The 12,370-nt window shown below is 42.3% G+C and overlaps 1 protein-coding gene across 4 annotated transcripts in view; it reads right to left on the bottom strand.

The window, feature by feature from the left end:
• SEPTIN6 (septin 6) overlaps positions 1-12,370 on the bottom strand; it is a 54,658-nt gene that overhangs the window by 10,072 nt on the left and 32,216 nt on the right. For 3 of the 4 annotated variants that reach the window (XM_048513620.1, XM_048513621.1, XM_048513622.1), the window contains exons 4-9: positions 11,663-11,849; positions 11,176-11,337; positions 8,475-8,571; positions 6,675-6,843; positions 6,208-6,340; positions 4,765-4,955 (exon numbers count right to left, since the gene is read on the bottom strand). In XM_048513620.1, the coding sequence (XP_048369577.1) occupies positions 4,765-4,955; positions 6,208-6,340; positions 6,675-6,843; positions 8,475-8,571; positions 11,176-11,337; positions 11,663-11,849 (939 nt within the window). Of the gene's footprint in view, positions 1-3,915; positions 3,962-4,764; positions 4,956-6,207; positions 6,341-6,674; positions 6,844-8,474; positions 8,572-11,175; positions 11,338-11,662; positions 11,850-12,370 lie in introns of all 4 variants that reach the window. The other variant, XM_048513623.1, reaches the window with a different exon arrangement.

Genomic DNA, 12,370 nt, shown 5'->3' with positions numbered 1-12,370 from the left:
CAAATTGTATTCAGAACAAAAAGAAGGCCTATTTGCGCGGAAGACCAGCATGCCACAGAGTTGCATGTGGAGGCCGGCCAAAAGCAATCCAAAGTTAACAAACCACCACAATGTTTATTCCAGCTACTTTCCAGCCCCTGGATATGTTCTCAAGCCCCAGATAAACACTGTGATTGTTTGAGTTTATTTTTCAAGTTCCAAGCCTTGTAGAGCAAGCAATTGCTTTTCTCTCTCCACAGGCCTCCTCCTCTTTTGTTCTGCATCCTATTGTTCCATCACAGCACGTTTATCTCAGAAGAATCCCCATACAGGGGGAAAAAAACACAGTTGTACAAGGTAGCTTGGCCCTTTCCGCACAGCAAATGTATAGCGGGTTGCAGTCGGGATAAAGTAACCTGCTTTCCTGTTTTTGCATTTGCATGCATCCGTGCAGGCAGTGATTGGAGCCCACGGAAACAATGCAAATTGCTTTCACGTCTTCATATGGAGGCGCATCAATTTTAAAAAATTTGTCTCCCACCAATGCGTAGCTAAGCAGGTATGCTCTAATGAACGTCCACAGCCATGCTGATGTCTCACAATACCACGATATGACCATCTGCACCTGCATGGCGATGCAGATGCAAGCTGCAATTTTTTTAAAAAAGGGAAGTGCAGCTGAATAAAGCGCCTCTTCCACGGAAGTTCACTCGCAAGCGGCTGCAACCTGGGATTTTTCAAAAGACTTCCAAATAGCATGATTCTCAAAAAAAAACTGGTTTGGGGGAAATAACACAGGGCAGATTCAATTTAGGGGCGGGATCTGTGCGAAGTGTCCCCCCAAAACAGATTTTTCCCCTTCTAAACCCGTGTTTAACGGCTCGGGCAGAGTGGGCCCAAGATTCAAACAAGTTGTGGCCCTCCTGAACCATGCTGGGAAAGACCTTCCTTGTCTGTGGAGGGGACAGTGGCAGGCTGAGTTATTGTGGCAGGCTGATCCTGACTTGCTTCCACACAGAGGTTTTTTTCCCCATTTTGGTGTCTAAACTACAGTGCTTTTTTGGGGGGTGGGGGAGAGAATCTACACATCGTGCTCTAACCCTCCCCCTGCAAAGGTCCAGCTACATTGCAATAATTTCCTAGTGTCGGAACCCCACGTGACTGCCATTTTCCCCACTGAGGGCTTTTTTAAAAAACTGTAATTGCTATAGCGCTATAACAATTAAAAATTACTCTCAAAAGCCATCCTTTTGCCAGGAAAAACAGTGGCTAAGGGAAGAAAGCCTGCAGTAGACTCCCATGTGAAAGCCAATGGACATGTCTCTGCTTTTGCAGGAACAATGAAAGCAAGGCAAACTCTTTGCAGCGTGGAAGCTGTATCTTGAAGCTGAGAAAGAACTGGGCTGGCAACCCTCGCTTTACCCACAGTCAAACAAGCACAGGTTCTTTAAACCCCACATCCTTGACATGAACCATAGGCTCATTCCGCACATGCAGAATAATGCACTTTCAAACTGCTTTCAGTGCTCTTTGAAGCTGTGCGGAATAGCAAAATCCACTTGCAAACAGTTGTGAAAGTGGTTTGAAAACGCATTATTTTGCATGTGCGGAAGGGGCCATAGATGGAGGGTGGAATTTTTTCCCCCATGGAATATTTTTGGTTGTCAAAGATTCATTGTTTCATAAAATTAATAACCCTGAGTGACTAACTGCTAATACAATATTAACGAAGCTTATCAGTTTCAAAGTTTAATGGATGTTTTTCAGGTGACTATCCCTAATAATATGCTGCCCTGATTTGTAAATTGGCAGCGGGGGGAGACAAATATAATAATTTTTAAAACAGGTTATACATTCATCTCACTGGTTTTGATTTGACCTGCACAGTCAAAACTAAATGTATGTGTCTTCTCTGACTCTGTGGAAAGGATACTGTAATCATTCATTTGATATGGTATGAACAAGTAATGCAAATAATGCTATAGGCAGTAACAGTCCTCTACTGGGATCCTCTATTGACCTCCAGAGTTTAAAATACTGTTGAAATATATGGGTGAACAGCCATCAACACAGCTTATTATGCAGCTGTGCTAAAGTTGGAGCCCCAATGGTTTCTAGTGTTCCCATTTTTTATTCTTAAATCCCATGTACATTCCATGTCAGGAAAGCACATACTGTAATGTCTTAACTTTTTAACAAATATTATTCCAATTAAAACAATTTCCATAATAAAAATAATAAAACATTAAATTTATTTCTATATAATTTTGTTTCATACAGGTTTTTTCCCTCATCAAAGATTTCAGTTCTAATATTTGTTGCTACAGTGGCATAATATCAAGATGGGGCACTCTTAAATAAAATTAATATTAAATATTAAGTAAAACTAAATGGGATCAGATTATGTTTTATTTAAACCTTTGGAAATTTTCCAGTTAAAAACGTTTCCTCGAAAATCCATATTATCCGTGCAAACAAGAGGAGATGACTGGTTCTGGTGGGTTTTACGACTGTGTGGCCATGGTCTGGTGGATCTTGTTCCTAACATTTCGCCTGCATCTGTGGCTGGCATCTTCAGAGGTGTATCACAGAGGGAAGTCTGTTACACACTGTGTCTGTGACTTCCCTCTGTGATACACTTCTGAAGATGCCAGCCACAGATGCAGGCAAAACATTAGGAACAAAATCCACCAGACCACGGCCACACAGCCCGGAAAACCCACCAGAACCAGTTGAATCCGGCCGTGAAAGCCTTCGACAATGCAAGAGGAGATGACCTGTATCAGAATTTTCTTTTTGTGCTTGCTCTCTTATATAAAAAGAGACACACAGAACTGAGCCATTGGGGAGCCTAACGGGACAACCTTTGTAGCTGGTCATACCAGGAAGGAAAGGGTTAAACAGTCCTCTACCTGCATCTCAGCAAATGCAGGACCTGGTATGTACATGGCAGCCAAATAGAGGGGTAGAATTGACTGCTATTTGTTCAGACTGAGGACAAAAGGTCACATTTTTGGATACTTGCCCAGAACAAAAACTTCCTGAAAGTACAAAACAACAAAAAACAAAAAACCCTAGAATGTCACAGAGGAAGGTTCTAGCCCTTACTATCCCATATACAATTAATTTTCTACTTACAAGTATAGGGAATCATCTGTACAAGGGAGAATTTAAAAACAGGATCTCTTCTCTGCTGTCTGAACCAGTACAATACATTCTATCACTTCACAACTTTCATGCCTTGCTCCATTATGTTGTGGCTAGGATTCCCTGCCTTGCGCTGGTAAACACTGATACATTTTGAGGGAAGTGTCTGGGGATAGCGGTGTTTCAGAGGGAACATTATTTCCGGGTGATGCTCTAGGAATTTCCACTAATTATTATCGTAAAGACCTTAAAAACTAATGGAAATTCTTAAGAGTATTGCCATCAAAGCCATCTTCCGCCCCTTTCCCCCCGTCTCCTCAAATTATCAAAGGCTGGCTCAAGGGACTGCCTGCAAATGCCAGGCTAAATTGTGAGTTCAGTTTAAACATGACTCTGTTGGATAAAACAAACTTACCTTATATTACACATGGCCAGCACCCACTGAGCCACTGCATATGCAATGTTTGCATGCCAGGACAACACTAACCTGAACTACAGGTGTGTGGCATGCTAACACTGCATGCATGATGGCTGGGAGCCCAGTTATAACAAGAAGCTAGATGTGTGCAGCATCCCACAGGTAATTTCTTCTTGCTCTCCAACCAGGCATGTATATCAGGCCTGGGTGAAGGCAGTTGAGATGAATAATAAAGGCATAGTGGGGGTTGCTGGGTTTGTTGGCTATGGTTGGTGCCATGGGCCAGACTGCAGGTCCAGTATGGTAGTTTATTTTCACTCAGAATGCCTTTTGGTCCCACTGCAATGGCTATGGCATTTAGTCAAGCTTACCAGCACACTGTACCCTCATGCACCATGCAGCAAACAGCAGGGTTAACTGTAAAAACAGCATACAAATGACAACTCAGGAAGATGAAAATAAAACTTAGTTTGCCAAACAAATGAAAAAAAAATCCAACTGTGAATTAGTACTTTGTTTAAAAAGAAGAACAAAAACCAATAGATCTTTGTAGGACTAATCAACACATAGGAATGTCCTAAAGACTACAGTGACACGTGTCCTAATTTTCCAGTACTAAATTGAAAGAAGAGAAGGTACCTCTCTACCCCCTCATCTCTATGGTGAACCCCAGCCCTGTGCCTGGGATTGGTACTTAGAACAGCAACCAATACTGGATGTGCAACTAAGCCTTTCTGTTTGGACACCTTTAGTGGCAAGGAAATAATGTAATGAGCAGATATCCTGGCTGTGACTACTGCCACATGGAACAATTTCTCCGTGGCAGTCGTAATGAGCGAACTGACTTTCAGTTAGGCAATTTCTGTATGTTAGCTGTGCTAGGTTTACCATTAGACCAGAATAATCTTTAAGGACAAGCCTTTCTACAGCAGGCCTTCTCAGATGTCAGGGTTTGTCAGGCAATTTTTGTTTGTCCGTATTTCACCAACATTTCGGCCAGTGGGATCAGATACTTCCTTATTGTAGCAGAGGGTCAGCTGACTTCTGACAAGCATGCAGCAACTCGTTCAAGAAGAATATGGCAGTCTCTTGCTTGACTCTTTGGAGCCTCTGCCTGCATTGAGGCAGCTAAGATAAACTTGCTTTATTTCAGCAGTAAAGGAAGGGCACTGGTGAGGTAAAGCAATAGTACGAAACGCTACAAGAGGAAGCCAACTTACTTTTTCCTCTCCTTTTCTCGTTTCAGAGTTTGTGATCCACCTGCTTGCTGGGCCTGAGACTGGAGCAACTCAGCTGCTGTCTTCCGCTGCTTGAATGCATTGACTTCATCATCCAGGGATTTCTTCTTGTCCTCCAGTTTCTTTTTTTCATCCTGGTGAAGTTTCTTCAAACGATCAAATTTCTCATGCAACTGAAAGGGAAGAGCAAAAAATAAAACTGCTGGAGCATAATAAAAGCATCAAGACTATACATTTGCTAGGAGCAGTCATTTTTCCACAGTGGAGTTCTTCAGATGCGTATCAGTGGTCCCTTAATGAAAAACGTTGTGGTAATGGTGGATGAGATCCCATCCACTCCCTGACACCAGTCTGTTCTTACAATGTGTGACCACGGGATGAATCCCAAACATGATATGATCACATCACTTCCAGCTTTGCCCCAGAAGAGATGTCCCCCCATTTTCCCCCTGCTAGCCTGTCAGAAGGCAGCACTAGGGTTTTTAGGTCAAACTTGGCAACTCCTGGACACGTCAGCATTTTCAAAACTCTTTATTAAAACCACAAAGTTTCTGGAAATCTGAGATTATTTATGACATCACTTTGGAAGAAGGAGCATTTGGATTAATATCTTTCTCTCCAGTAGGAGACTCAAAAGGGGCTTACAAGCTCCTTTCCCTTCCTCTCCCCACAACAGACACCTTGTGAGGTAGGTGGGTTTGAGAAGAACTGTGACTAGCCCAAGGTCACCCAGCTGGCGTGTGTTGGAGTGCACAGGCTAATCTAAATTCCCCAAATAAGCCTCCACAGCTCAAGCAGCAGAGCGGGGAAACAAACCGGTTCCTTCAGATTAGAATGCACCTGCTTCTAAACACTACACCACTGCTGCTCCTTTCAGGTTTTGCCTGCCACTGTGCTTCCCGATTCCCCCTCACACATTCCTCCTGCCACCACTATTTTAGGTGCCAGTGGGCACAGTGAATATTTCCCAGGAGGTTTCCTGCTACAATAGGAGACTGGGCAAACTTATGCAGCAGGGAACAGGAGGCCCAGGCCAGGAGGTCTTCCACTGTAGGAGACCTCACCCCCTTAACCCTGTTACCTTCTCCCTCAGAGGCAACTGCCGGAGGTAGGGCCTATTATGGGCTTCCATCTCTGAAATGCTGTCTCCAGATTTATTCACTGGCATCTTCATTAGTATCTTCAAACACCAAGAAACTTTCATTTACTATAGTTCGTGATGAGGAATTTGAGCTGGCCTCTACATTATTTTGAGTCGCTATTCTTTGGGTTTCACTTTTAATGTTCATTTTGATAGCTTCCGATACGGCAGGGTTTTTATGTCTTGTAAGCCTCTTTGTTCATTTGTTTTACAATGGAAAAGCGGAATATAAATATTTTAATTGAATAAAAGCAGGCGTCGTATTCAATTATACTTATTCTCACCTCCTTTTCAGCCTCTTTGAGCTCAGCTTCCTTCTCCTTAACTCTCTGGACAAACATCTGCCTCATTTCCTCTTCCTTTTTCTGCAGCTCTCCCAAGAACTCATTCCTTTTGGCCTCATATGTTTCTTGTAAGCTACAGGGGGGTTAGAAGAGGGAACAAAAGGAAAGCCACTAAGAACAAGTTCTGTTTACAATTCATGTTATCAAAAAGAGTCTAGAGATCTACATTTACAAAAAGAGTCTAGAGATCTACATTTATTTATTCAATTTACTGCTACAATCATGCTGTATTGTGTGAAGTGGTACCTCTAATCCACAGAAATGTGGCCTCTCTGGGTTTATTCTGCCCAATTTATTCTAGCTAGAGTTCTAAAATAAAAGAAATTCAGGACACTTAAATAAGTAAAATGCTCTTTATCTTCTTTCTACCAGACACGTCTTTCTAGAAATACTCTGGTGAACAATACCTGAATGGTTTACTGTCTGGATCAGTGTCTTTAAATCCCATTTCTTCCAGTTTACATCGCCGGTATAATTCATAATGGCGTGTGTGCGTCTGCTCACGGAGATCTTCCATGTTGACACGGATCAGCATCTCTCTCAGCTTCACAAAGTCACAGTGAGCTTCGTTTTCCACTGAATAGAGTTATAGTGATGGAGAAAAACAAAGAGAGAGATAATCACAGGCAGTGCTACTTCTCATGTAAGTACACAGTCCATCTCTTCCAGATCATATGATTGTGACAACACACATTCATAGATACCATGCAGTACAATTCCTGGTGGTGTATGGAGATATGTGATATCACCATCCCTTGCCTCATGAGTCTTGGGCTTTGGTATTCTGGGGGCCTGGCAACCCAGAAAACTCCTAAAAGGTTCTCAGACAAAGCCTTCCTGGCCATGTTTCAGCACCACTGGTTATGTGTGGCTTCTCTATTTTCCGAAGTGTCAAGCAAATCAAAATTGCAACATAGGACAGTAATAATATATATAAATGAACTATGCAAAAGCCATGCACAATTTAAACATTTTATACAATAATGGCTACCATATACCTGTGACCCCAGGAGAAACCTTCAACTCTGGTGTAGTGAGATGCTTTTAGGACAAGACTGAGATCATGGGTTGTTCAGGACCAGGTCTGGAGTAGCAGTTCTCCAGGCTCCAGTGACCACAACTGGGGAATGAACAGGAGTTTGGCTGGGTTTTAACTTTGGTAGGGAAGACATGACCTGGATGGCCCAGGGCGCCAAGGGTCTGCAACCTGCGGCTCTCCAGATGTTCACAATTGGACATGGTGGCAGGGGCTGATGGGAATTGTAGTCCATGAACATCTGGAGAGCCGCAGGTTGCGGACCCCTGGCCCAAGCAATCTCAACAGATCTCAGAACCAAAGCAGGGGCTGCCCTAGTTAGTACTTGATGGGAGGCCACCAAGGATGTTCAGGGTCTCTACACAGTGGCAGGCAATGGCAAAGCACCTCTGTTTATCTCCTGCTTTGAAAACCCCATGAGGGGTGGCCAAAGGTTGGCTGCAATATGATGGTACTTTACACACATGGGCAAGGAATTTGCTCTGTTGACCAAGCAAGGACAAAAGGCTAGCCTCCCACCCGAGGCTTGTAGTGCCTGAATGAAGCCATTAATGGCACACATCCCCCATTTCTTTACATATCTGAAGAGGTTTCTAGAACCAGAGTACTCTCAGTCCTAGTTCTAGTTCACTCATACAGGAGAATGAGATGATAAAGAGGTGGTACAGACTGATAAAATAGACTATAATTTCAGAATGCAGGTGGTAGACTATAGTTCTGAGAGTCCCTTTGCATAAGATGCTCCTCGTAGGTCAAAAACTAGTACAGTGAGAAGCTGCTACCCCTTCTCTTTGCAACCTGTGCAGGCTTGCTATTTGCAACCTGTGCTGTGAGTTATATTTAAACAAAATGTGATCTTCTACCACGTTCAGTCTGAAGCAGTACAATCCATTATGCTTCCTCAGCCTCTCTTGCTCATGCAAACTACGCCTAAATATTGCTTTAGGTCACTTCCTGTGCTCTTCTGTAGTTCCTTGGTTGTAGTTGCAGTGACTAAGACAAGACATATTTTCATATGCCAGGTAGGCCAGAGATCTATAGGGAAGTAATTTTCAGGCCTAACACTGACATGCCAAGAGCAGCTCACCTGTATGATACTACATATACCCAGTGCCCTATTTAAACTTGCCCTCTAGAGTGTGCAACGTTAGCACACCAGTGAGACACTTACCCTGCACAATCCCCCAGGGATACTGACGCGCTTTCATCATTTTATTTCCAATCTTCACTTCCTCTGTGCTGCCAATGACTGCAAATGGTAAGTGGGCCTAGAACAGAGTCAGCAAGAGAGGGAGAAGGGAAAAGAACCCCATCAACAAGTCGGCTTCCCTTCAATTAATCATACTTGGCATATTCGTAACACTTCTAAGAAACCAATGCACTTTACAATAACCAAATAAAGACGAGATGGCCAACTGGTGGTAGTCTGTGTGTGGCACCTGGCTCCCATGCCAATTTTTCTTGGTCCCCTACCCCCTCTTCCCCACGTGAGAGGGAAAGGAAGACCCATATATTCTGTCCTAAACTTCATGAAGGCAGAGCAGCATAAAAAGGCGTAACATCTATAGAATAATGGTGTTTTTTTTAATATAGTGCTTTTTATACTTTTCAAGGCATGTTTCCTATTGTAATACACGATTACTTACAAAGAATTGTCTGGACTTCTGGTAAGCATTTCATTGCTGCCTGTGTTAGTTTTTAATCTATTGGGTATGGTCTTTTTTTTTTTTTTGCAAATTAGTGTTTATTGTGTTTAGATGTGTTTTCTTTGGTTAGATCTATTGTGATATCGTTCTTAAAGCAAAAGACAAAATATGAACAAAATATCCTTTTAAGCAAGGTGAGTCTGATCCAAATTTGAAGATAGCTGACTTGAGGCAGAAACAGTTGTGGTCACACATCACCACAGGAAATCATGGTATATTCAAACCAGCAACGGCCAGTTTCACAGCTCACTTGCTTAGGCACTAGACCATATAAGCTCTGTGTATGAAGCATGATGTGATTCCCACATGGGCAGACATCTGAAATCCTCCCCCGAGAAAATTAAACTAGCTGTCACATAAGAAGTAGCACACTGCTTTTTGCACCCAGGTCTCTAACCCAGAAGTACAAAAATACTTTGACACGTTCTCCCTGGCTGTAGGTTTTGATGTACAGGGGCTAAAATTGTCAGAATTGGACAGAGAAGAAGCAATGAACCTTTTTATTTAGGGCAATATGAATTTATGTTCATTTCTGTCACTTAAAAAAAACCCCAAACTGCTTTACAGGTAACATTTTGTTTTTGCATTTAAAATGATCTTTTACAAAAGAGAAAGAACAAGAGAGAAAAAGCCCCAGGAATCACATTTCTAAAGGTTAGGAAGAAAATTGCCAGACACAGAAATAGAATGACTCCCCAGCCCTGAGAGACGGCACATAAATATGTGTGCCTCCACCCTACAGGAAATGAATGGGAAATGTGTTTCTCAAAGGCACTCCACAGCAAGAGCCAAAGATGGCTGCCAGAACATAATTCCTTTCAAAAGGCAGTTGTAAGAAAAAGGAGGAGGAGGGAAAAGGGAAAAAAATCCTTAGGAAAATATTTGCAAGGCTAAATTTTGTGCTTGGTCACACACCTGCTATGAGCACTATTATGGCAATACTCCAGCTGTGTAGTAAATATAATTTGATAACCACAGTTTCAGTGAGACTTGCAGCGCAAAACTTGTGGGCAGAGCTTCAAAGTCTGTGTGCACAGAACCCTTCCAGGCCAAGCTAAATATGTCCCAGAGACCTGTTTTTTAAAAATTCCATGTTTCCTTTTTAAAAAAAAAAGAAGCTAAAGGCTCCTGTGAAGGAGAAGGTGGCTCAGAACAGGGCTAATGCTCTTGTGTGTGTGTGTGGGGAGGGAATTCTTGATTTTAATAATTTGGACTGCCTGGGATCAACAGTGAGTACTGATTTGCATCAGGTAAACAGTATCTGGACAAAAGATTAACCCTTTCCCACCAATCTGGATACACACAAACACACTCTTTCAGCCGTGGGAGATCCTAATGAAAGTTCCTTCAGGTCTCATCTAGTTTGTGATTCTTATTTCAGTTGTCCTTGATATCTATTTATAAAATGGAATGGCTGTAGATAGATTAGGAGGACATCAAATTAGGGTATCCGGACGGATAAGAGATTGCCGATGATACAAACCTCCTACCATTACAGAAAAGAAGTAGGCATAGAAACAGAATCCTGCTGATCTTAACTTGATGCAAATAATGGTTGCGTATATATGCTGTGCTACAGTAAAGCTGCCTGGAATCCCTGAAAACACAGGCCACACACTAGTCTTCCCCTCCTACTGCTCTGGTTGTGTTTGTTAGTTTTTAAGGAGCTGGTTTAGCAGATAGAGACAATGCAAATGAAATTAAACTCTGTCAGCTGCCACATTTATATCTTGCCTGCATCCAATGAGTTCAGAGTGGTGGTGCACATAGTACGTCTCACCTCACAACAACTCTGTGTGATAGGAGAGGCTGAGAGAGAAGGGCATGAGAATTAGAGGCTGAGTGGAGATTTTGGGGCTTCCAGTCTGAGATCAATGCTCTAACCACTATCCCCCACTGTCTCTTATGAAAAACTGGCTAGTGAAAGATTTGTACTTCATTACAGAATATTGCTCTTGGTTGAGACATATTAATTATATTTTAAGAACAAGTAAGCCATTCGCTGGGCATGTTATAGTAGTAAACAATAGCAATTCAATTGCTCTTTTTATGGGTTGTACATCATTTCTGTAATCCCTAGAAGGAAGGCAACACTATATTTTGCAAAATATCCCTCCCCCCTCCCCAAATCTGGCCAGAATAAATTAGTAATTTTGTGTTGCTTACATTCATGGTTCCATTTATTTCTGAAACAGACTCATCATCCGTAGGGAATTGGTAGATTTGTACCCCATTGCTGACAAGTTCACTTGTGATCTTAATTTTGAATTTTGTCAATTCACTCTTGGAGATGGCATCCGATTTCGCAATAATAGGAATGATATTTACCTGTAAGAAAACCAAGAGAGGGGAAAGGAAGGAAGGGGTTGGGGTCCAAAGTTTTCTATGGAGCATACAAAGTGTTCTACGGAATATACAAAGCAGCCACCTGAGTTCTCAGAATGAAACCATGCTACTCACAATGCTTTTAAAGAGATGGCAGGCCTTGTGCATGCAAAATATGAGCATTACCACTCTGCTCCTACCTGTGGTACAAGAAGTGACAAGGAGACGGCAAACTAAAGGGTGGGGGGGTGGACTTCTTCACATGCAATAAGAAAAAAGAATCCCAAAACAATTAACACTCTGTCACTGATGTCAACATAAGTCATACCTTACTGTCTAACTTCTTCATTGTTACCAAATCCAGAGATTTTAAAGAGTGGCCAGTGGGAGCGATGAAATACAAGCAAGCATGGATCCGGGAATCGTGATAGTTGTGTAAAACTCGCTTAATTTTCAGTTCCTCTTGCAGATAAGCTTCAAACTGGGCATCGATGAACTCCACTATAGGCTTATAACTTTTTTAAGAAGGGGAGAAAAAACAGAGCATATATCACAAAGCATAAAGGATTCCTGGCTTGCACCTCATTCAAGAGTGTGGGGTAAGCACAAATCCTTGATAATGCAAAGGGAACACGTTGATTACACAAAACCTTTGTCCATGTCATGAACAGTTACCAGTGCCCACCCCATCCATAATTTTCATACAATCTAAACAAACAAATCCCACATATTGTCAACCAGGTCCATCAAGAAACCACAAACAAATACCTTGATTCCTAGAAATCAAGGATCATTTCCGATGGTAGACTAGAAGCTGGCTTGAGGAGAGGGGGGAATTGCTCATGCTACTGGCATGAGCAGACTGCAAACTGGAAATGATGCAATTTATTAGCCAAGCCAAGACCTGCCCAGGTTTCCTATGAGTTTGTGGCACTAGCACTAGAATGCTTACATGAGCTGGCTACTAGCATGAACAACTGATACAGTGAATCTGACTTATATTACATTAGGCCATTCAGCTCTGTGTTGTCCAAAA

The sequence above is a fragment of the Sphaerodactylus townsendi genome, linkage group LG13, assembly GCF_021028975.2.
Source record: "Sphaerodactylus townsendi isolate TG3544 linkage group LG13, MPM_Stown_v2.3, whole genome shotgun sequence".
Lineage (NCBI taxonomy): Eukaryota > Metazoa > Chordata > Lepidosauria > Squamata > Sphaerodactylidae > Sphaerodactylus > Sphaerodactylus townsendi.
The sequence above is the reverse complement of the archived record's forward strand: the minus strand, read 5'-3'. Positions and strand labels throughout refer to the sequence as shown.